This window comes from Chelonoidis abingdonii, chromosome 1 (assembly GCF_003597395.2).
Source record: "Chelonoidis abingdonii isolate Lonesome George chromosome 1, CheloAbing_2.0, whole genome shotgun sequence".
In the NCBI taxonomy this organism is placed as follows: Eukaryota; Metazoa; Chordata; order Testudines; family Testudinidae; genus Chelonoidis; species Chelonoidis abingdonii.
This window is the reverse complement of record NC_133769.1, coordinates 225,010,997-225,036,301: the sequence shown is the minus strand read 5'-3', so window position 1 is coordinate 225,036,301 and position 25,305 is coordinate 225,010,997. Positions and strand designations below refer to the sequence as shown.

The window sequence follows — 25,305 nt, the reverse complement described above, 5'->3', positions numbered from 1 at the left end:
TCCGCCAACATTATGTTACCAAAGACAAGGTGCAGTTAGCACAAGCTGGCTTCCTCCTAAGGTGTTTCGGCCTTTCATTGTAACCACACTCAACGCGATGGGGACAACAGTTTGCACTCCCTGGACGTCTGTAGAGCGCTCGCATTTAGTTGAGTGGACAAAACCATTTGAACCCCCAACTCCTCGTCGCAGTAGCAGACCAAGGAAGGCTACTGCCTCTCAGAGGACTCATCTTGGGTGATTGACGTGCACCTGCACTTGTTAATTTGGCTCACATTCTCAAGCCACATCACCATGCATTCTACAGGGCTCAGGCTTCACTGCCGCTTGCTGACTGGTACCTACCCACGGGATCTATCGCGGAGCTCCATGGTCCTCGGTCCCTACCCTGCTTCGCATTGCTCTGGTTCAGCAGTCAAGAGATACTGCAGCCTCTGGCTCAGCAGTTTTACATTCTGCCATATTTCACTCTGACCCACCCGCCTACATAAGACTTGGGAATCACCTAACTGGAATGGATATGAGCAAGCACTCGAAGAAGAAAAGAACGTTACTCACCTCTGTAAACTCGTTGTTCTTCGAGATGTATTGCTCATATCCATTCCACACCCACCCTCCTTCCCCACTGTCGGAGTAGCCAGCAAGAAGGAACTGAAGGGCGGCTGGGTCGCCAGGGGCATATATCCGGCGCCATAGCGGCGCCATTCCAGGGGGCGCCCTGCCGACCCACCGAGGGTTGCTAGGGTAAAAATCTTCCGATGAACATGCACGCGGCGCGCACACACCTAACTGGAATGGATATGAGCAATACATCTCGAAGAACAACGGTTACAAAGGTGAGTAACTGTCTTTTCCTTCCTACATTGTAGGAAACTTTCCTGCAATCCCTTATGCAGGGACCAAAGTGCCACACAAGCGAGCAGCATAAGGACCTGATCTGAAGCCCCACGCATGCATGAGATGCACCCTTGCATCCATGCTTACCCTCAGGATTGAGATATTGGCTGTGGAAAATGGTGGCAGAATTTACAGTTTTGTGCCTAGTCTCCTACAATGATCCTCTTAAAAAAACCACTTAGACCCTTTGCCCCATCTTGAGCATCCTGACCCCTGGGCTGAATTCACCATATTTAGGGCATTCACCGAGCTGTGTGTTTGCCAAGGGGCAGTGAGAAACTGATTCATATTTAAAAAGATGTGTATTTTACCATAATGATTTGATGCTGGAGTGCACTAACAATCATGCTTCTGTTTATTGTTTTGTGTGCTTCTGCAGGTATGGTTTTCAGGGAACCCCCTATACATTTGTGGAGCACCTCCGCCAGATAAGAAAGTGATTGAGGAGGAGTAAGGAGGACATGTTTCAAGAGGTGCTCCAATCCTCAGAGGCTGAAAAACAAGAAAGCAGGGTGTGGAGAAAGACTTTAAATAAAAATTATAAAATAGACAGGCAAGGCAGAAAGGACAGCCAGGAGTGGGTGATAAAAATGATGGAGGAGCAAAAGGAGATGTGCAAGTGCCTAATCACGCTGCAGGCAGAATACACGCATGCTCGATATTCCGCCCCCCCTCCCCCCGCCGATGCAAAACTGCTTGCCATGAACTTTCCAAACTGCTCCCACACGTTCCTTGCAACCTCCCAGCCCATCTTGGTACCCCATTCACTCCACCCATTCAGACAGCTTCCAAAATGGTAGCTGGACTTCCACAAAGCTATGAGAGCCTACACTGCCCTTCACTGTTATCTCCCTTCCACCATGTGTTTTGCGTGTGTTGTTAATTGGTATTTAATAAAAACATACTTTCTGAAAGATACTCAATCTTTGTCTTCTACACACGGTGGTTCTGCAGCAATTAATACACAGTGGCAATTGGATCATTTTGAACTACAAATCATGGTCAGGAATCCTCAAATTTTTCATGCAAGGTGGCAAGTTAACAAAGCATGGCAGAGTGCTGTATAGAAAGTCACGTTACTGGTGCTCATTGTCAAAATGGTGCCTCAAAGCCTCTATGATTCGAATAGCCCCCGTTGTGCCCCTCTAATAGCCTTAGTATCTGGCTGCTCAAAATCAGTCACCAGGTGATCTGCCTCCACACTCTGCCCCAGAGGAAACTTTTCACCCTTAACCTCACAAATATTATGGAGAGCACAGCAGGCTGCTATGACCATGGGAATATTTTCCTTATTTAGGTCTAACTTTCCTAAAAGGCAGTGCCAGCATGCTTTTAATCCACCAAACACACATTCTACTCTCATTCTGCACCTACTTAGCCTATTGTTGAAGCACTCCTTGGTTCTGTCTAGGTTTCTCTTGGAAGGCTTCCTGAGCCATGGAAGTAATGGATCTCCCAGGATCATTATGGCATTTCAACATCCCCCATTGAAATCATGTGGTCTGGAAAGAAAGTCCCTGCTCGCAGCTTTCTGTACAGGCCAGTGTTCTGAAGATGCGTGCACCCCACATTGATGTCAGTGAAACGCCCATGGTGATCCACCAGTGCCTATAGTACCGTAGAGAAGTACCTCTTTCTATTGATGTACGCCATCGCAAAATGGTCTGGGGCCAAAATTGGGATGTGTGTGCCATCTATCGCCCCTCCTCAGCTAGGAATCCCATTGACACACAGCCATCCACTATTTTACTCACATTTCCAAAAGTCACTGTCCTTCACAGCAGAATGTGATTAATAGCCCTGTATGCTTCCATTTAATGCAGCCCCAGTGGTCGATTTCTCAACTCCAAACCATGACCGACTGGTAGCAGTCTGGAGTTGCCAGCTTCCACATAGCGATTGCCACATGCTTCTCCACTGAGAGGGCATCTTTCATTTTGGTGTCTTTGCCCTGCAATGCTGGGCGAGCTCTTCACCCAGTCCCTGGAAGGTGGCTTTCTGCGTCCGAAAGTTCTGCAGCCACTGCTCGTCATCCCAGACCTGCATCACCATACGATCCCACCATTCAATGCTTGTTTCCAAAGCTCAAAATCAATGGTCCACCATGTGCAGCTGCTCCATGAATGCCAAAAGTAATCTAGTGTTGCTTGTTTCCATGGCACACAGCAGGTCAGGCACTTCTGATTCCTGTTCAGATTGGGAGCTTGTGATATACTGCATGACTATGTGCAATATGTTCAGACCAGTGACCACAACAGTAGATGACAGTGCAGGATCCATCCATTCAGACTGAGATGGCAGGTGCACAGTAAACAGGGGCCGTTGGAAATGCTGCAGAATGCAGTCAGAAGCCTATGGAATGATGGGATGGAAAAAACTGCATCATAGGACATTGTCTGCACCCATGATGCATTGTGATCCACTCCGCCTTCCCACAATTGCTAGCTGCAGAAAATGGCGAGTAGCACAGTGGGATACCAACCTACAGTGCATTGCTCTCACTGTCAATGCTAGAGCAGCAACCGTGGACGTGCTTTGCCAATGGAAAGAGTGCTTGTGCACATTCACATAACAATGTGATTATAGTGGTTTTTGATCGTCCACGTAACTTGCGTTGACAAACTCTGTAGTGTAAACAAGGCCTTAGAAGAAGTAAATACTAGTGACTAATCAGTCTTCCATTTTCTATAACTTCATACAATCTAATGTATTATTATTATTTCCTTCCAGAGGTGATGCTTAGGTTCTAATTTAATGAATTATTCACTCAGTTTGTCAAATACTCTTCTTCTGTGCTCATTTTAAACCCATTGAGTTAGCATATAAAAAGACTCCTTAGTTTTGCAGACACAGCTACAACTTAATAAAAACATCAGTCTTTGCTTCCTTTTGAAAAGTATGTTGCATTTGTTTCTATTTGATCCTGAAGGAAGGAAAAAAGCATTGTCAATGTAGTATATGATCATCATTAATGTCAATGAGAAAAGTGTCAGAGGTGAAGATTGCTAACTTGTCACGTTTTGAGAGTAATAAAAAGATATTCAAGTCATCCTTTTTTAAAAACGTGAATGGTTCTTTTCAATATTTTGTACCTCAGAAGAATTGTATGTAAAAGGAAAGGGTAATTCTTTAAATATCACAGGCTCTGGTCTGCTTCGACAAGAAAGTAACATTTTCCATCTGTTTTAGAACATGTGCCTACTGTTGTCTTGCATCAATACCATTAAAAAGAATAACTGAAAGTAAGCTCCTAAAACTTGTTAATCTCAAAGGGGAAGATACCACAGGAAAAAGGAGAAAGCACCGTTGTGTGTTTTCTGCCCTCTAGAGGCATAAAAAGAAATTGAACAGAATTGTGTCTGCACATGGCGATACTGCTCGTTACCTAAACATAACCATCCTCATAAATTCCTTCCATCTGGTATCTATTCTAAAAACAAACTGTGGGGACACCATTCTGGTAATTCTGATAAACAGCCAACTGGTCTCTTCTAAGACAGCTCCCCACCAATCCACTGTCTCCTGCAGAATTTGCGAACCAAGCAGAATATGTGACATCTGTTCTGGACTGACAGATAAGAAAGGTCTGACAAAAACACAATTTTAAATAAATTTTTTATGGGACATAACTAGAATTATCCAGAGGCCTTGAATGTTTACAGTAGTTTGAATATACAGTTGCACCCTAATATATTTCCCTTTAGCATGACATGTGGTAGGTAGTAATGTAGTTGGACTTTTGTTTCTTTGATAAACTTTTGGAGACTCTCGGGGATAAACAATAAGAAATTCTTATATGCGGTGTGAGGTGCAGAGATTCCTGTTACTCTAACATTCTCTTTCTAATTTTGTGTTTCTTTCAGCTTTTTAGACGTTTTAATTAAAGTAAGAAACAGACACAATGATGTGGTTCCTACCATGGCTCAAGGGGTGATTGAGTACAAGGAAAAGTATGGCTTTGATCCATTTGTTAGCAGTAACATCCAGTATTTTCTAGATAGGTTCTACACCAACCGCATCTCTTTCCGCATGCTTATTAACCAGCACAGTAAGTAATTGCTTTGTTTTTCAACTTGGTGGTTGCTTATAAACCTAAAATGACAGCATTGATTTGGCATTCCTCGCACCAATGACTAATTTTAATATTCTGAGGTGAAGATGGTATATGATATATTGTGACAATTGGTTTTTTAAGTAGTGCAGTATTTTTGAGGTGTCTAGAAATTAATCTGAACCACTAAGCAGAATAATAGCCCTGTATTCCAAAGTGATAGACTTGCAGTGAAGCTCCACAGTTCTATTTTGTCAGTGTGACTGTACATTTTTTTCACCGTTACCTTATACATCACCTTGCACACTGGGTCTGCTATTTTTAGGTACTAGTAAAATAACTGCATCTCCTCTGCCTACCAGTCCACTCTGTAGATTTGACACGTTTCATCATCAGACACAAAAAAGTCTTTCTCCTTTTCAGTTTTTTGTGTGTGTGTTTGTTCACTGTGCATATTTTAAGAGCTAAATAGTTTCCAGCAAGTTACGCTGTCACCTGTTGTTAATTCACCAACCTCTTTTTTTTCTTTTCTAAAAAAACTATTTTTCACCTGAGAATTAAGTTTTTATTCTTCCCTTTATTAATCAACACAGTAGTTCTGATGTTCACACTTTCCCTCCAATTAGATTCTTGGGTTTGTACTGTTCAAGTATCCATTGTTGGTATTCATCTTGTAGTGTGAAAGGAATTACTTACATAGCTCCCAGTAACCAATATTTGTTGCATTTCAAAGTTAAGGTCAATCCTGTGATCTCTTGAAGTGTATATTTGTATCATGGGCTCTAGGGTTTCATTTTTCTGTTTGTGACATCTTAGCAACGTGGGCACACTGCATATGGTAGGATTATATGGTAGGAAAAATGTTAAATCCAGGGTATTTTACTAACAATTACATGTGTATCCAGAAACTTTTATTTATAATATGACCAGTGAAAGGTGTTAAATGCACTAGTATAACAAGGCTAAAAAGATTAGTATTAAGTGTATCCACTTTGCAATAAATCTGGCCAGACATAGAAACAAAGACAGCAAAGCTAGATAAATAAAAAGGCCCCTCTTAGAAAATAAAGGTTAGGATGAAACCTTTATTTATTATTATCAGAGTTTGTAGGTCTAGTCTAAGGAAACCAGTTGCACCCGTTTAACTAACTGTGATGGTAACTGGTTTAGTTAGCTGGTGCAACATTGAGTCTGGACACTCATACCAATTTAAACCTGGGTTATATCATTAGTTTGTACAAAGCTGAAGCAGTTGAACTAAACCAGTTTAATATTACACCTTTAATTAAACTGAGGGAATTTCTTTGTGTAGATAAACTCTAGTGGTCCAGCCTTGATTAGTTAAGGGCAAATGGCTCTCAAGTGTTGAAAGAGATGGCTAGGACAAGTTTTGAAAACAGAGGCTTCAAGTAATTTGACTTTGACTCCTGCAGAATTCTGTTTGATTTATTGTTGGCGAATGGGTGCTAAGTATTAGAAACCTTTTATACTTACAGTTCCTACCTACTGGGACCTTCTTATTGTAACATCCTCATTATTGTAATAGCTGTGCACTGACATAATTATATGAATTCAGTTGTATCTGTACTGACTCTAGTCCAGGCGTCGGCAACCTCTCAGAAGTGCTGTGCCAAGTCTTCATTTATTCACTCTAATTTAAGGTTTCGCATTCCAGTAACACATTTTAACGTTTTTAGAAGGTCTCTTTCTATAAGTCTATAATGTATAACTAAACTGTTGTTGTATGTAAAGTAAATAAGATTTTTAAAATGTTTAAGAAGCTTCATTTAAGATTAAATTAAAATGCAGAGCCCACTGCACTGGTGGCCAGGACCCCAGGCAGTGTGAGTGCCACTGAACACGCATGCCATAGGTTGCCTACCCCTGCTCTAGTCTATCCTGAGAACTAAGACTTTTTCTCTCTTTTTTCTGGATAGACATAAATGGACTCCCATGCATTCATTTCTCACATCATATCAGATATTGCAAGCTATAATTACTAAACAAAGTGTTTTTTTTCCTAGCGAGAGGGCAGTAGTCTTGATCAGGGACTGACATTATGGAGGACTATCTTTTTTGCAGCGTGACACCGAATCTTGTCAACACATTGTCTGATTTAACTTTTTTTATGTTGTTTTAAATGTAATAGCCATTCACTTAACTATCAACTTTTTTTCCTCTTAGCACTCCTTTTCGGTGGAGATACTAATCCTGCTCATCCCAAGCATATTGGAAGTATTGATCCTACCTGTAATGTGGCTGAGGTTGTAAAAGGTCAGTAGATAAATTTAATATTTGCATTGGGGTTTCAAACCCCAATTTACAGTTATACATACATAACTGGTTAAGGTGTCCAAGGCAGAAAATTTATTTCGATTTAATTAAAATTTAAAAAAACCTCCTATGGAATGATACACATTCAGTTGCTTATAGCGAGGCCATAAAAATATCAATGTTTCTAATAATATTATTAATATCTAGCTCTTACAGCACTTTTCACCTTTGGATCTCAATGTACTTTACTAGGAAGGTGGGTACAGTTATCTCCTTTTTACATATTGGGAAAATGAGACAGAGGTGAAGTACAGTCTTGTCCAAGGACACCCAGCAGGCCAGGGGCAGAACTAGAACTGGAACTAGAACTCATGTCTCTGTGTCTTAGCCTGGTGCTTTATCTACTAGATCACACTTTCTAGTAGCCTCAAAATCCAAAAATCTGAAACTAGTGGAATGTTAATATAACAAAAAATAGAATTATAATTTTATTTTGTACTACAAGGACAGATTAAAGTTTTTTATCCTTTTCTTATGTTTGATGTGGTGGTTAAATTATTTTCCAAAAAGTATTTTAAGAATACATATTCTACTTTCTAAAGGAAATCAAGGATATAGGTAATCATCTGTTCTTGTACGATTATTCAAGTAAGGCTCTACAATAAAGAAACAAACACCATAAGAAAGTGACATTATAATTCTCCTGGGGGAATTCTGTCACATGCGTGCACACATAGTTAATGAGGCAGACATAATTTTAAATTTTTTGTGCAGAAAAAAGCTTCTGCTGGGAAGTTGCTGCAATTACACCTTTTGCTCATCAGAGGGCGCTTTGGTGCTAGAACAGGACAGCCTCCCCCATCAGTCCCATCAGAAAATACTGTAACTTCACTGGAAAGTTACTGCAGTTCTGCCTTTTGCCCACCTGAGGGCACTTTGGAGATAGAACAAAGCAGCAACTTCCAGCCAGCTGGAGAAGAGAGAACCTGCCTTCTTCGAGGTGCCTGTCATGCGAGCTCAGGAGACAGGAGCTATGAGGAGACAGACAGCATGGTGCTGCTGGGGGATTGGACAGGGGCTCATAAGGGCTAGTGAGGGAGGACAGACTGGGGCAGGGACTGAATGGGAATGCAGGCATAGGGCCACAGAGGGGAGGGAGGTGCAAGGCCAGATAGGGAGATGAGTGTGTCTAAGTGGGGGCATAGAGACACATGGGAATGGTGGAGGGGGTGCAGGGCCACATAGGGACATCTGAGTGCGGATACAGAGACGTGTGGAGATGGAGGACAGGGATAGCTCAGTGGTTTGAGCATTGGCCTGCTAAACCCAGGGTTGTGAGTTCATTCCTTGAGGGGGCCATATAGGGATCTGGGGCAAAAATCTGAGGATCGGTCCTGCTTTGAGCTAGACTAGATGACCTCCTGAGGTCCCTTCCAACCCTGATATTCTGTGATTCTATGACAGGGAGAAGGGGTGCAGGGACACCTGGGGATGGGGGAGGAGGTGCAGAGCCAGATGAGGAAGAGAAATGTCTGAGTGAGAGTGGAGGGATACATGTGGACAGGAAGTTCAAGGACACATGGGGGACAGGGGCAGGGTCAGGGGCAGGGGCAGATATGCCTGACTGAATGGGAGAGACTAGAGGTCAGCCAGGGTCTGTACGGGAGAAGCTCCCTAACAATCCCTCCCCGCCTCCGCAAAAAACCTGTTTCATACTTTTCCCATCCATACCCAACAACCCTCCAAGTTCACACCCAGGCTCCTTCCCAGCAATTACTTCCTTCTCCCTCAAGTCCACTGTTACCCCGACTCCCCCAAGCCTTTGCACTGCTTCTGCGGGGTGCAAGAAATATATTTCTGTATTGTACTTTAAATGAATTATTACTCAGAGTACTGTATTAATAACCCTGAATCTTTTTTGTTGTCTGTAACAGTACAGACATACAAACATTGGTACCTATAAGTGTTATCTGTGTTTCTGAATTCTCGGTTGATATATTCTTATGTGAAGACATATTGGCCAACTATGCCAGGATGTAATCTAGGGGAAGAATATTGGGATGTCATATGAGAACTGGTGTTGGGCATCAAATCTTGATCTTCAGTTCTTAGGTTGACAAGGGCTATGAACATAGTGGAAGCATAACCATTTTACACTCATGAGAGGAGGTATCTCTTCATGCTGTTCTCCGTTGATCTGATTTCCTCTATATTAACTCAAAGAGCAAAACTGATGGCCTCTAAGGGAGTGTGACCACAATGCTTTAAAAGAGGGGAGAAAAATGAAGAAAATAGTTGGAGGGAATCCTTAGTGCTAGGAGGGGTATTATGATCCTTATGAAGGAAGGAGAGATACCATGTGAGAAACTAGTGGAAAACAAATCACCTTTTTAAAACTACAGAATCTATCCATGCTTGTACTTGAAATTTTTATTTTGATATATGCTATAAAACACATTTATAAAAACAACAGTATAGACGTTCAAGTATATTAAAAAGGAAGAAAAAAGACATGCTAAACCCTACAGAACAAGTTTGTTCAGCAAGCCTCTAATACAGCAGAATTACAAAGTATTTTTTAATATTTAAGTAGCAGCTGCCTAATATATATGCTAATTCCGTAGTACTGATTGCTTGAATACAATTTCACTTGCAATGTGGTACTTTATTCCACCCTTTGTTATACATTTGTGTATCAGTTGATGTGTCTGTAGTGTTTCACTTACAGTCTTGCTGCTTTATAAGCATTTGAAAATTAATATTAACCTTATCGCAGTTTTGCTTTTGCAGTAAGTGACTATCCCAAAGTGACCTCATTTTTACTGAGCTTTTTTAAAAGCAGTTTTTGAATGTTTGGTGAAACCATGTGAAATATAGTGTATGAATTATAAATAACTATAAATTACAAAACTTGAGAATAAATTATAAGAGTTTGTGTTATTTTGATATCAAAGAATTCTAACCCTATAGATTCAGATTTTCTTTCTTTTTTTGTGAAGTCATTGCAGTTGCAAATTCTTCATAAATTAGTGTTTTCCAGTATACATTGTAATTGGTGAAACAGTTTATTTTTATCAGTTAACAATGGCTGCCTTATAAGAAGTGCTGTTTTGTGCAGTGTGTTTCCAGGATAGCTTTTGTGTGCAATGTGTTGCAATTTTTTGTCAGCAGGTGGTGGAGATATGGCATAGATTGCCAAAGCAGAAAATATAATCGAAATGGATTCTTGATGTTCCTTTGATTTTGTTTTCCTGTTCTAAACCATAGTAATTATTGATGCCATATTGATGAGTCTTGAAGTTTAAGCTACTGTATTACAACATTTAAATCTAATAAGTATTGATCTAATAAATATTGAGAATGGCTGTATAATCCTTAGTTATTTGAGTTGTTTTGTTATAGTGAGACAGTAGCACCACTAGTTAAAGATGAGACTAGAGTTGATGAATAATTGTTTTTTGATTCAGTGGCTGAACTGAAAAATTAGAAGGGAAGGGGAAACAGTTTCAAACTGAAACTTGACTTTATTCATTTTTTCTTGATAAAACAAAAAACTGAAATTCTTTTTATTAAGGTAAAATGAAATATTTTTAAAATCAATTTGAAATGATACTTTGAAACAGAATGTTGATATGAAATGACGTTTTTTAAATTTTCATTTTGGGTTTTTTTTCCAGCTAAAACTATTTGCTGACTTTGACCCAAATTCTCATAGTTTCAGTACCCCTCAAAATGCATTTTCTTGGGAAATTTACTACGTATTTGCCAAATAGTCACCCACTTCCAGTTGAGATTAGCTTACTGATTTTTTTAAGTGCGCTAAAATCCACATGTTCATTTGTTGAAAGTTTGCTGTGTCTTAAGGAGGCCTGGGGCCAGGGTTAGTGTTCAAATGACCTCATAGTTTGAGTAAGGGACACCCCAAATAGTCCACAAAACCAAAAAACTGACATACTGTAGTCAGTGAACCTGAGAAGTACCCACATACGGTGAGTTTGAGCTCTGCCTTAAGTAGATTTCAAAGAATGTATATTTTGTGCAAAGAGTCATAGCAGTATAGGACTGGAAGGGACCTCAAGAGGTCTTCTAGTCCAGTCCCCTGCATCCAAGGCAGCACTAAGTAATAACTGGACCATTCCTGATAGGTGTTTGTCTAACCTGTTCTTAAAAATCTTCAATGATGGAGATTCCGCAGACTGTTTAGGCAATTTGTTCCAGTGCTTAGCTGCCCTGACAGTTAGGAAGTTTTTCCTAATGTCCAACCTAAACCTCCCTTTCTGCAGTTTAAGTTAATTGCTTCTTGTCCTATCCTCTGAGGTTAACTAGAATATTTTTTTCTCCCTCCTTCTTGTAACAACCTTTTATATACTTGAAACTGTTATCATGTCTCTCCCTCTTCTTCCCCCACCCAGTCTTCTCTTCTCCAGACTAAACAAACCTAGGTTTGTTTTTTTTCCCACCTTTTCTCATAGGTCATGTTTCTAGACCTTTAATCATTAGTTGCTTTCAGCCTGTACTCTGCATGGTCTTCTTCTGGAAGTTGGGCCCTGAGGATACAGTTTCTGGTTTGAGCCATGTTCTGAAATCCACATGCTTAATCAAATTTACATTAGAAGTATTGCCAAGGAAAATTTAAGTAATTAATTAGAGGGAAGATGAAAGACTGTAGTAAGCAGCAGCATTCGGTTAATGTAATCGCAATGTGTGCTTCTCATCCTATTCCTGACCAATGGGACTCTGTGTTTAAAAAAAAAAAAAAAGAAAAAAAAAAAAGGTAAGTAGCGGTGACTCTCAGCAGTGTCTGTGATCAAAGGGATTGCTGAGGATCAAGATACTCACCCAGGATAGAGAGCCCTGTTCTAACGACTGGTGTAAGGTTGACATTGTTACACAGCACTAAGATACTACCATTAGACAAAATACACCTATACCTCAATAGAACATGTCACGATATAACACGAATTCGGATATAACGCAATAAAGCAGCGGGGAGCCCTGGGCCCTTTAAAGCACCGTCCGAGCCCTGCTGTTTACCGCGTTATGTCTGAATTTGTGTGGAGCCCTCGGCCCTTTAAATCAGCACCTTAGCCCCACTGCCAGAGCTCCAGCGGTGATTTAAAGGGCCTGGGGCTCTGGCTGCTGCAGGAGCCCCGGGCCCTTTAAATCCCCGCCCGAACCCCACTGCTGGAGCTCCGGTGGTGATTTAAAGGGCCTGGGTCTCCCCGCAGCAGCTGGAGCACCAGGCCCTTTAAATCACCACCGGGGAAGCCGGTCCAGTCCAGCACGGCGTACCCGATATGACGCAGTCTCACCTATAAGGCAGTGAGATTTTTTTGGCTCCTGAGGACCGCTTTATATCAGGGTAGAGGTGTAGTAACTTATATGAATCATGAAAAATAAACACGGAAAACACGTTTCAAGTTTCTACAATAATTAATATAAGCTACACACACCATGGATCCACACCTATCAGTTTCACCCTTCTAAGTGAGTTCTTCAAGTGCTTTTCGATGTGTTCCACTCTTGGTACCCATGTTCCTAGTGCTCTTGAGATTGGAATCTTTTGGCCAGCAGTATCCTTTGGCCCAGGCCTGTATTATAAGTGCCCTCAAGCCTCCATCCTGAAAGCATAAAATGGCAGAGTGGGACCAACTGTCTTTGAGTTCCTTCTTATTGCCCATGGGTAAGAGACAGACTTGCAAGCAATATGTTTTATTTTTGCATATTTGCATAATTAATTTTTAAATTTGTGTAGATAGTTACTGTCGTCAGTAGCTACCAGTGTGGTGCTCTGCTCTGTTCAATGTTGATATCAATCATCTGCGTGCGTGTGTTCCCTCTGTGTGCTGTCCCAGCTCTGCGCAGAGAGCTGACACAGCAGACCCTGAGAGAACCCCCAGTGACCACAGACTCTAGTAAGGTACGAAGGCACGTCGGCCTGGTTTATTGTCAAATGAAGCACAGTAATAGTTCCCTCTAGACTTTACTCAACAGGACATACTACGAGTATGTGTCCTCTGGCAATGGACTCAGTTCAGTCAGTGGCAGGACTTTCCACTGCCCCTTAGGCTGGACAAAGACATCCACTCAGAGATGTATTCTTATACAGAGATAGACAAGTTACACATCACTCCTGACGTATTGAGGTGCAACCCTCTACGTAGCAAGGTACAACCCCTTTATGTAGTAAGGTGCCGCCTCTCATCTTGTAAATACTGGTTCGAACAAAACAACTCTATCCATCATATTACCCTTTTGGCCCTGTCATTGGGATGTGTCAGCTTGTTCCTTGTTATCTGTGTGGAGTGTACAAGTCTGCGAATGTTCTGATATCTTGTGTCCATTACCTTTTAGGTATGTCTCTTTTTGCAGCATCAGCCCTTTCCTTGCCAGCTTCTGTGAGCAGGGCCTGTCTCTGGCTCACAGCTTAACTTTGCTTTATGTTAGCAAAGTCTTGACCATTACTTTAGTTCAGGCCTTAGGCCTCATACTGGGCCTCTGATATCAAGGTTTATATCTCAGGGTCTCCTCTTACTACAGTTACTTTTAGAATAGTTGCAGTATAGTTTTGTTAGTTAAGTGTATGTTGTTAGGTTTCTTTTCAGGTAATGCTTTTAAACACTTTTTTCTGTTATCTGGCACTGGGTCTTCAGTCCTCGCGGCTGAACAAACATCTCCAAGCAGTTTTAAGTATTGCTAAGTATTGTAAGCAAGACAGCTATACTGCTTAATTGTGGCCACTTAAAATGTTTATTTTTATATTCACTGAGCGGCACATCATGAGCAAATGTTCTATTCATTGTTCATTTTCATAACAAATTCAGAAAACAAGAGAAGCTCACTGAAACCTTTTTTCTCTTGGATAAATCTGAGACCAGCCTCTGATCTGGATAAACAAGATCCATCCAAACCTGAGCAATCTTCTTTCAAGAGTTCCTTAGTAAGCACTGGGTCTGCTACCAGTTCCTGGGGTCCTGCCTCTTTGATGCATGCTACAGCATTTTCTGCTTCCCAAGTCATCATCCCACATCGGTACCAAGCTACACTAGAAGCTTGGCACAGAGTGCACATATGGTGTCTGTAAGGGTTGTTCCCAAAGCAATTACAGTGATTCCTGTTCCACCATTAGAGGAGTATTCCTTTTCTTTATCAGCCTCAGACTAGAGTGTGGAGGCTTCTCCTAATGACTCCTGATTCTACTATACCTCCGTCAGAATTCAGTGTACCTGTGTATCAACATAAACACAGGGATTATAGGGAGGGATGTTCTATCTGGTACTCCCCAATCCCCTTTTCGGCTTCATACGCAGTTTGCCTATGAACCTCACTCCTGCCTTGACTGGGCTCCTGGGGTCTCTCCAAATGTTAGAAAGCCTTCCTCTGTCCACTCCAGAGACAAATTGCCCTTCCCTGTAGAATCTATGGGAGTTCAACCCTAGCAGCGGCCTAAGCATCTCCAGTTCAGCCATGACAGCTAAAGGCCTCTGAGGAGTAAGATCATGCTGTTGATGTCACTCTCGCTGCCATTTGTTCATCAACTGATGAGGCTGTAGTTTCACTGACACCATCACATCCAGATAACTACAAAACTTTTCAGAATCTCCTCAGAAGAATGGCTGAAACATTAGAGATGTGGGTACAGGTTGTACATGAAAAATCGCACACGTCTAGACATCCTGCATACTTCATTATTGGAAAGACTGACAACGCATTAATGACGGTCTATTAGAACATGCACACATTTTGTGACAGACATCACCCACCATACTGCCAGTGTCAAAGAAAGTTGATAGGAGGTAATAAGTTCTCTCTTTGAGATCTGAATATTTTTATATTCACTTCACGCATGGATCACTTGTGGTCACTACTGCCCAGGAGTGTAGGAACCAGAAAAACTTCAAGTTCATGCCAAAAGAAAAAGAAGCAAGGAGTATGCTTCCAAATGCTTCCAGTCCCTATCATAGGCAGTGGACCTCATCTGGTATTGATGGCTGTGGGAATTAACCACAATGGAATTGGGTGGAGGGTGGAAGAAGAAGAACTCAGTCTGCCGTGCTGGGCCATAATATTTGTCTGCCCACTTGCAAGTAGGTGCCAACAATGCTGAGGTCTGCCAAATGATTCTTGCCAGGACCAGGGCCTCGTTAATAGTAGGGCGATCTTTGAAGAAGAGGCTGAGTGAAGTATGTCAAGGAGATGATGGTGGGTGTGCTTGACTTCCTTTAGTGATATTTGGAGAGTGTCTGTCACTCTCTTCGCCATGTCCTGGAAGAGGCAAAAGTCATCTGCCACAGATGGCAGGGGAAGCAGACAGCCTTTCTTGGGGAGGAGGATATATCCTTGGGGTCACTTCTTCCTCTGCAGTGCTCTCGTGTTCCTCCATGATTTCTTCCAGAGGTTCCAGAGCTCTGGAAGCCACGGCTGAAGAGGTGTGCCTTGAGGGTTGGACTAGAAGCTGAAGAGGCATGGTGGCGATATACAGCCCAAGATTCCCAGTATTACTACTGTTAATATCGGGCACTGTAAAGAGCCTGGAATGAGTACTGTGATGACACCACCTCAGGTTTGCAATTCGAGCCCTCGCTAGAGAGCGGAGGAACATGAGGGGGCAGTCTGGAAGACTTCTGTGCCAGGCAAAAACTTGTGAAGGTCTTGGCACCGAGGAGGCTCCAATACATCTGGTATACAGAGGTCCCTAGAGTGTTAGAATTCTAGTATTGCTCACTGACTTGGTGCCATTGGTGGTACCAGGAGGGATGGAGATTTTGTCCACACTGGTCGCTTTGGTGCCTAATGAGGTGTTGATGACAGTATCAGTGTAGGATCTTTTTAGAGGAGTGCTTACTCATGTCCTTGTCCCTTGGTGCCATTTACTCAGTGCCTGTGTCCATCGGGACTATGGGCTTGTCAATGGTGCCACTGAGGAAGTCCATGAGCCATGGGTACTGGTCTGAGAAGGTCTTGGTACCATCGGCACCGAGTGTGCTAGAGAGCATTTACGGCTATCTCAGGGTTCACTGTAAACACTTCCCACTCTTTTTCAACTATATTGTGAGTGGAGTCAATGACTTGTTTCTTCAGCCCACAACGTTTAGATGTTGAGGCTTGAGGGGAAGTCTCACATCTGCCAGGTAACTCATGGCATGGGTCTGGAGAGCCGGTTTCATGAAGATAATCATTTGTCTGAGCCATCTGTCCTTATTAGACCAGGGCCTGAGTTGCTGGCAGAGACCACACTTTTGTTGAATGTGTCCTTTCCCAAAGCAGTGAATGCACTGGGAGTGCTTGTCTGTGACAGGGATCGTTTCTTTGCAAGAGAGGCACTTCTTGAAGCCCGGTGACCTGGGCACGTCGCAGTGGGGGAAGGGAAGGAAAAAAGGAGTGGAGAAAAAGTCTGTTTATTTTTTATTTTTAGAGAGAAAAGTTAAGAAAAAGGGAAAAATTAGAACTACAACTAAGAACAAGGAGACTAACTATAGAGATGCAAATTGAAAGTAATGGTCCTCATGGACTGTGAATAGCTCTGTTTCTAGCAGGGGCCGTTGAGAAGGAACTGAGGGGGGTTAGCCCACATGTGCCGACTAGCCTTGTGGTAGGGCATGAGGGGAGACAGCAGGTGTACAGGCCTAATGGACACTGCTCCTGAAGTTCTCCGATCAGCAACGCAGTCATGCAAGCACACCTACAGTGAAGCACGCTTAGGGACACACATCTCAAAGAACCATTGTTAGTGCACAAGGTGAGTAACTTCTTCATCCTTTTTCCACACCAGCTTCACTGCACCTCTCAGCCTGGATGCTGGCTGGTTAACCAACATGGAGAAATCTTGATCCATTTTGATTTACAATAGATTTGTTTACATGACCAGGTGGGGGAAAACATCACTATTTGAGCAGAGCAGCAGCACCTCTCCCTCAGAGTCTGATGTTCCTACAATTTTGGATTATCTCCTCTCATTAAAGAGATTAGGACTCTGTTAGCTCTGTAAGAGTTCACCTAGCAAATATGAAAGCTCAGCATTCCCCAATACAGGATTGTGCTAGATCATCACACCTTAAAGTGACTAGGGTCCTCAAGGGCTTAATGCATGTGTTCTCTCCAGTATAGGTGAATCTCCTTCCTCCTGGGATCTTAATGTGATTCTGAGGGTGAGACTGGAAAGAGAAGGGTTGGCTTTTGAATTCTTAGTAGTGATTACGTCAGCTCACAGGAGAATTATAAGCATTCATGGCAGGCGCACTGTAAACTGTTTTTCACAAGGACAAAGTTTCTCTGAGACCTCCGAAACAGTTCGCTTACATGTTTTTATTTCACTCTAGTGACAGTAAAGTGAATGTGTTACACTCTCTGAGTGTGTTAAAAGCACTCTTTCTAGCTAGATAGAACTAAAGCCTTCAGGATCTCATCTAGATTGTTTATTGCCTTGTCAGATTGTATTACAGGACAGGCTGTTTAATCCAGAAATTATCTAAATGGATATCAGATTTTATAAAACGTTACCAGTTAGCTAGATCAGAGTCTACTAGTCAAGTTAAAGCTTACTCCACAAGGGCTCACGCCGTCGTCATTCAGAAGTGTCCTCATTTCTGAAATTTGTGGAGCAGCCACTTGGAGTTCTGTGCATGCATTCCCTAAATACTATTCCCCTGTAAAGACGTACAGAGCAGCTGCCCATTTTGGCAGAGCTGTATTACAATCACTATTCAAATAGACTGAGCATTCACTTCTTAGCATCAGGTTACTGCTCGAAAGTCACCAGGAGTGGAAAGTGTAAGAGTGTGTGTGTGTGTGTGTGTGTGTGTGTGTGTAGACAAGTACTCTTAAGAAGGAAAAAAGCTATCTTACATAACTGTGGTTCTTTTTGAGTTGTGTTGTCCATATGTATTCTGTGACCTGCCCTCCTTCCCTGCTGGTATGGAATCCTTTAACACCTGGATTCTGTTTTGGCAAAGGAAGTGAAAGGCAGTTGACCCTGCTCTATCCTTTTATGCCCTTGGGAATGAGGGCAAGGACACACAGGGTGTAAGAATGGGCCAACGGAGGCTGCTGGCCAAAAGATTCCCATGTATACTGAGAGAATTACGTTGGACCACATCTCGGAGAACCACAGTTACTGTAAGTAAGGTCAATAACCATTTTTTTCCTGTGACAAAGGGATTTGAAGAAAATGTAAGCCATTAAAACAAATTCAGTTGCTTGGCCCTTCTGAAAATAGTCAGAATGAACCACAAATGATATAAAACTACTATAGAAAAATCAAACAATGCACAAACTACAATAAATATTTGTAAATGATGTTCTAATGCAAAAGAGAATGTTTGTAGGATTTTTTTTTTACCCCTGTTAAAAAGGAAATCCTGGTGCAGCCATACCTATGGTGGTACTACTGGACTATCATTATATTGCTGTGCCATATTAAGGCCAAGGGTATATACTGGCTGTGAATTTGGAGTCATTTGGGGAAAGGGTTCCTCAGATAAGCCCTGCCTCAACTCCCCCAGTAAGGAGTTCACTTTATTATTCAAATTCCTCTAAAACTTACTTGCATAGTGTTATTGCCTTGATAATTGGTATTCCACAACAGAAGCTGGGGTAGACAGGGGAAGAGAACACTCCATTGAGATGAAATAATCAGTTAATCCCTCTCAGAGCTATTATATCAGACCATATTCATCTTCATCTGGTCTCATTCATCTGAGAACATCCCACTGAGATTAATGAGCATCTTCACACTTTTCCGGTGTTGAAGAGTTTTGTGCGTAGACCCCTCATTCTAACCTAGCCCCCCAAATCGTAGTACAAAGTTTGGGGCTTCATTCCACTCCCTTTTGCTGACTGCAGGTGATATGTATGCTCCTCACTGACCCTCTTTTTCTTCAAGTCCCTCAAATCCTACTAGGGGGTATGACGGGTCCAGGAGGAGATCAGAACTGGTAGTTGAGTGGCAATGAGGTGTTTCCAGGAAGCCTTTGTACTCCCTCACCACAGGTGCCCTGCAACCATGACCCCACACTATCTCCACTTTATTCAAAAAACAAGGGAAGTTCACTGGCTAAAAACTTTGTAAATTCAGATTTAAGGTTGGCCTATAGTGCCTTGTATCCTTCCAGAATGTCAAATTGCACCTGTGCTTAAATCTCTTAAATACAGGGTTATGGTACTCACCAGTCCCATCCTGCAATCTTGATTGTGCCTTCTTTGAGCTCCAACGTCCACAAACATATGTTGTGTAACATTCTATCCTTCCAGAAGATTTGAAGCAGTGTGGCGTGTGGCATGTGGCTACAGTAGGAGAAACTGTCAGACTATATCTTCTCTAAATAAAAAACAATTGAGGGCAGGCTTAGGCCTGGTCTACACTGAGTTTATCTCAAATTTAGCAGCGTTAAATTGAATTAACTCTGCACCCGTCCATACAACGAAGCCCTTTACTTTGATATAAAGGGCTCTTAAAATTGATTTCTGTACTCTCCAACAAGAGGAGTAGTGCTGAAATCGACATTGTCATTTCAAATTACGGTTAGTGTGGCTGCAATTCGATGGTATTGACCTCTGGAAGCTATCCCACAGTGCACCATTGTGACCGCTCTGGCCAGCAATCTGAACCCAGATGCACTGGGCAGGTAGACAGGAAAAGCCCTGCGAACTTTTGAATTTTATTTCCTGTTTTGCCCAGCGTGGAGATCTGATCAGCACAGGTGACCATGCAGTCCCGCAGTCAAAAAAGAGCTCTATCATGGACCGTATAGGAGATACTGCATCTGATCTCTGTAAGGAGACATGAATATGTTCTATCAGAACTCCATTCCAATAGACGAAATGCCAAAACATTTGAAAAAAATCTCCAAGGCCATAATGGACAGAGGCCACAACAGGGACTCAACACAGTGCTGCGTGAGACTTAAGGAGCTGAGACAAGTGTACCAGAAAGCCAAAGAATCAAATGGACTCTCGCGGAGGGATGGGCGACTGACGACTGTAGCTATCCCACAGTTCCCGCACTCTCCGAAAACAATTTGAACTCTGGGCTGAGCTCCCAAAGCCTGAAGGGTCAAAAACATTGTCGCGGGTGGTTCAGGATATATGTCATCAACCCCTCCCCCGTTCTCCCGAAAGCAAGGGGGAAAAAATCGTTTCTCTCCTTTTTTCAGTGTCACCGTATGTCTACTGGATGCTGCTGGCAGACACGGTGCTGCAGCACTGCACAGCAGCATCCCCTTGCCTTGCCTTGCCTTGCAGATGGTACTATATGACTGGTATCCTTTTTTTTTGTCCTTTGTGTGCTCCTGGCTTTCCTTGGTGAGGTTGGCCGGGGGCGTCTGGACAAAAATGGGAGTGACTGCAAGTCACTCTCTTCTTTAAGTTTTGTCTAATGGAGATTCATTCCTGCCTGGAATATCATGCCAGCTGGAGCTTCTGCCTCAGGCTGCTCTCCCAGTCAGCAGCACCGCACAGTCGTGCCTACTCCTTGTTACGAGGGCTCACAATCAGCTGCTTAGACCTCTACATCTTGCTGCAAATAAAAAAATTAAGCTGCTGTTTGGAACTGTCCCCCAACATAAATATCCTGGGACATTTTGTATTTTACCAGTGTCAACCAAAGGCCCAAACACAAATGGAGATTCAGTCCTGCCTGTGCTTCTATCCTAGTGCTTATCACAGATTCCCATTTTCAGCTGTAGGCTGAGCAAGTGCAGAATAGTGGTTCACTCTACTTTGCTGTAAGCCAACTGCCCCCCCCTTTGATCTCTGCTTGCAGAGGCATTAAAGTCAGTGTTGTTTCTTATTCATGCATTCTTTATTACTTATCCCCCCACTCAAATGGCCATGGTAGCCCAGGAGGGATTGGGCAGGAGGGTTGCAATGGGTTGCATTGTTGCAGGGGCACCCCCTAGAATGGCATACAGCTCCTCGTTTCTGCGGGCTGTCTGAGGCTCTGACCCGGAGCAGCTGTTTGCCTCTCTGGTTCTTTGGTAGCTTGCCTAATATTCTAGGCAGGACTGACTCTCCATTAGACAAAACTTAAAGAAGAGAATGACCTGGGAAGTCATTCCCATTTTTGTCCAGGCTCTCCCGACCAACCTCATCGAGGCCGGCCAGGAGCACCCATGACAGCAGCGGACGGTACGGTATGACCAGTAACTGTTTTTGTCAACTTGCAAAGCAGCAGACGGTACAGTACGGCTGGTAACCGTCTTTGCTAACTTGCAAAGGCAAGGGGATTCTGCTGTGTAGCACTGCAGTACCATGTCTGTCAGCAGCATCCAGTAGACATAAAGTGACCGTGAAAAAAGGCTAAATGGGCTCCGTGGTTGCTGTGCTATGGCATCTGTCTGGGCAATCCAGGGAAAAGGGCGCGAAATGATTGTATGCCGTTGCTTTCACGGAGGGAAGTTTGACTGACGGCATTTATCCATAACCACCCGTGACAAATTTTTGGCCCCATCAGGCATTGGGATCTCAACTCAGAATTCCAATGGGCAGGGGATACTGCGGGAACTATGGGATAGCTACCAACAGTGCAACGCTCTGGAAGTCAATGCTAGCCTCGGTACATGGACACACACCGCCGAATTAATGTGCTTAGTGTGTCCGCATGCACTCGACTTTATGCAGTCTGTTTCCAAAAATCGATTTCTGTAAAATCGGAATAATCCCATAGTGTAGACATACCCTTAGTGAACAGCAGCTGGCCTATACTCAACTACTTTCACCTACTCTGCTTAAACCAGGGTTTCTCAAACAGGAGTCGCCGCTTGTGTAGGGAAAGCCCCTGGCGGGGCTGGGCCGGTGTGTCTACCTGCCCTGTCTGCAGGTCTAGCCAGTGGGAGCCGCAATCGGCCAGACCTGCGGACGGGGCAGGTAAACACACCGGTCCGGCCCCCCCAGGGGCTTTCCCTACACAAGCGGTGACCCCTGTTAGAGAAACTCTGGCTTAAACCATCCCAGAGTTGCCAGATCTTGTAACCCACCCCTTGGCTCTTGTCCTAAGGATGCCTTTTGCCTAGCTGTGTGCTGTTAAGTATGCTCTCATACTACTATACATTTCCAAGGCAAGATGACTGTTGTTTGCCTCTGCTTGCACAACCCATATAACTCAGTACTTCCAGTAGTAAATCCTTTTTTAAGATAATGTGCTCTTTCTTGAGGGATGGGAACATAGATATACGGTAAAAATAACATGAAAATGCACACTGATTTCAGACTTGTAAATCAGTGCCTAAAAAGTCAGATATCTGCTTGCAGCCTTGGTATTTTGAGGTGTTGAATGAACAGTGCTAGCCTTTTTGCATAAATGCAGAATTGGGGATAAAGTATGCTGCTTTATTCTTTCACAGATGCTTATGAAACAGCTAAGATGTTGTGTGAGCAGTACTATCTGGTTGCACCAGAGTTGGAAGTTGAAGAATTCAATGGTAATAGAAAGTTCAGTTTATTTTAAGTGCTCTAGGAAATACTGGGGAGCGGGGTATATACGTTTAATAGAACAAGTATAATTGCTAGCTGTTGTTTAGTCAATAGATAAGATTTTAAACTGAGTTACAAAGATCATATACAGAGATGTCTCTTTTCTTGCCCTCGTAATTACTCTCCCTTCTAGGGCAGCAAAGGTAATTAGTTAGATAGAGTGACTCCAGTAGTAGGAGCACCCTACCATAGAGGAGCATTTGTTTAATTCTTGATGCTGAGAGGAAAGTGCTGCATGGTGAATCAAATATCACTTCCGGCAGCTGCATTTGCTGTCTTCCGACTTACCTTGTGTAGGTAATTACCAGGCCCGATTCTACTTACCGTCTGATACGACTGCATTCTGTGTTTAATCGTGAAGTATGTTTTCAAGTTGTACTATTGCATGTTTGGAAAGTGAGAGGGAACATAGTTATACAGTTGTCTTTATTTGTTACAAATTCAGCTTACTACAGTAGATGGAGTGAATTGTGATACCACAAAGGGAACATGTTGAAAAAACTTTTTAGCTAACTGAAGTTTTTATTTCTAGCTAAAACTCCAGACAAGCCTATTCAAGTAGTCTATGTACCCTCACATCTGTTTCATATGCTGTTTGAGTTGTTCAAGGTAGGTAAGATTTATTAATGCTCTGATTGTAATTGCATGTTGTAGCTAAGGTTCTTCTCAGGCATTATGTTTGGAAAAAAAATTCTTCCTCGCGTTCTCATATTTTTTGTTTTTGAAAATTTGGAGTGATGTGATGAAAGTTAGCTCTTGAGCCCTTCCCTAGTGCACACACTTCAAATGCTCATTTACTCTCCAGTGATGGTTGTACCCTTTTCTGCATTTGGTTAATTCAAAACAGCTTGTGGTAAAATTTCTAACACTAACCTTCATGGTATAGTACAAGACCTTATTATTTTCCTCAGGATTTGTGCCTTATTGGATGGTTTAAAGCAAGGGTCAGCAAACTCTGGCACGCGGCTCGCCAGGGTAAGCACCCTGGTGGGCCGGGCCAGTTTGTTCACCTACTGCATCAGCGGACCACGGCTCCCACTGGCCACGGTTCGCCGTCCCAGGCCAATGGGGGTGGCGGGAAACCGCGGCCAGCACATCCCTGACCCACGCCGCTTCCCGCCACCCCCATGTGCCTGGAACGGCAAACCGTGGCCAGTGGGAGCCGCAGTTCCCCAAACCTGCCGACGCGACAGGTAAACAAACTGGCCTGGCCCCCCAGGGTACTTACCCTGGCGAGCTGCGTGCCAGAGGTTGCTGGCTCCTGGTTTAAAAGCTGGGATATTTGGTTGGGTGCTAATGTTCCTGTTGAGGGATGTCAGTTTTTCTTTTGAATGGTTTAACTTGTGAAAAATTGTTTACTAATTTTCAGAATAACTGACAAGTTAAACTGTAAAGCAGAGAGAACAGGAGAGACATTAAACTGCAAAAATTATATGTTTTGTGAAATAATGTGCAAGTTCGCTGAAAGACATAATTGCGCACATTTTATAAATTAAAGAAAACAAATAAATTCAGTAGAAAGCAATGTGGAGTTTTTCCAAAGAATATATTTTTCTTTTTGTGTTTTCCATTAATGTGCATGTACGTGACTGCTATGTTTCCCCTATCCTGTCATGAGCTATATGATATGTGACTTTCTCTAGGACAGAGTTGATGCGAATTTGTGGAGTGATGCTGTAGATGTGTTTGTAAAACTATAAAATATCATTTGTGCACTAATATAAAAGTCAAACACACAGTAGTAGCTTTAAGTGGTGTTACATTTGTGATATACTGAGAGTGCAAATTGCATTGATTAAATGACTGCAACATAACAGTTCTGATGTGGGTCAGGCACATCAAGGCTTTACTATACTTCTGTTGCAATTATTTTCAAAGTATAGTGATATATTTCATTTATATGACTAATACAAGTGTTTAATGTCTGTACTGTGGAGGTGGGCAGTGTTGGTATGTATGAGTAATTTAATGCAGAAATACGTTTCTTTACAGTAGAATCTTAGAGTTACGAACATCTCAGAAATGGAGGTTGTTTGTAACTCTGAAATGTTGGTAACTCTTAACAAACTTTATGGTGGTTCTTTCAAACGTTTACAACTGAGCATTGAGTTAATACAGCTTTGAAATTTTACTGTGCAAAAGAAAAATGCTGCTTTCCCTTTCTCTTTTTAGTAATTTACATTTAACACAGTACTGTACTGTATTCGCTTCGCTTTTTTGTTTTTGTTTTGTCTCTGCTGCTGCCTGATTGTGTACTTCCAGTTTCAAATGAGATTTGTGGTTGACTGGTCAGTTCATAACTCTGATGTTCATAACTCCAAAGTTCTACTGAATTGTTTTGTGCTTTTTGGTATTGTATCCAATAGAAATATTAAGTTACTTACAGTAAACTATTACAATATAAAAATGTAATAAATTGATAGTTGACTTGCTGTCAATTACATCTTGAGTTCACTCATGTATACCCTCTTCTGTATCCATGTATACATGTAGGGCAGTTTTATTCACAAGTTTTTCAGAATAACACAGTGAAAATGTATCTGATTTGTACATTGTTACTAAAAGTATTTATGGTAAAGTTGAGGTGGAGAATATATCAGAATCTAAAACATATG

The 25,305-nt window shown here is 42.4% G+C and overlaps 1 protein-coding gene across 1 annotated transcript in view; it reads left to right on the top strand.

Moving 5' to 3' along the window:
- Positions 1–25,305, top strand: part of PDK3 (pyruvate dehydrogenase kinase 3) — a 120,820-nt gene that overhangs the window by 73,706 nt on the left and 21,809 nt on the right. Inside the window, exons 4-7 of the mRNA XM_032772419.2 lie at positions 4,761–4,945; positions 7,133–7,222; positions 22,561–22,638; positions 23,223–23,299. Coding sequence (XP_032628310.2) covers positions 4,761–4,945; positions 7,133–7,222; positions 22,561–22,638; positions 23,223–23,299 — 430 coding nt within the window. The remainder of the gene's footprint in view (positions 1–4,760; positions 4,946–7,132; positions 7,223–22,560; positions 22,639–23,222; positions 23,300–25,305) is intronic.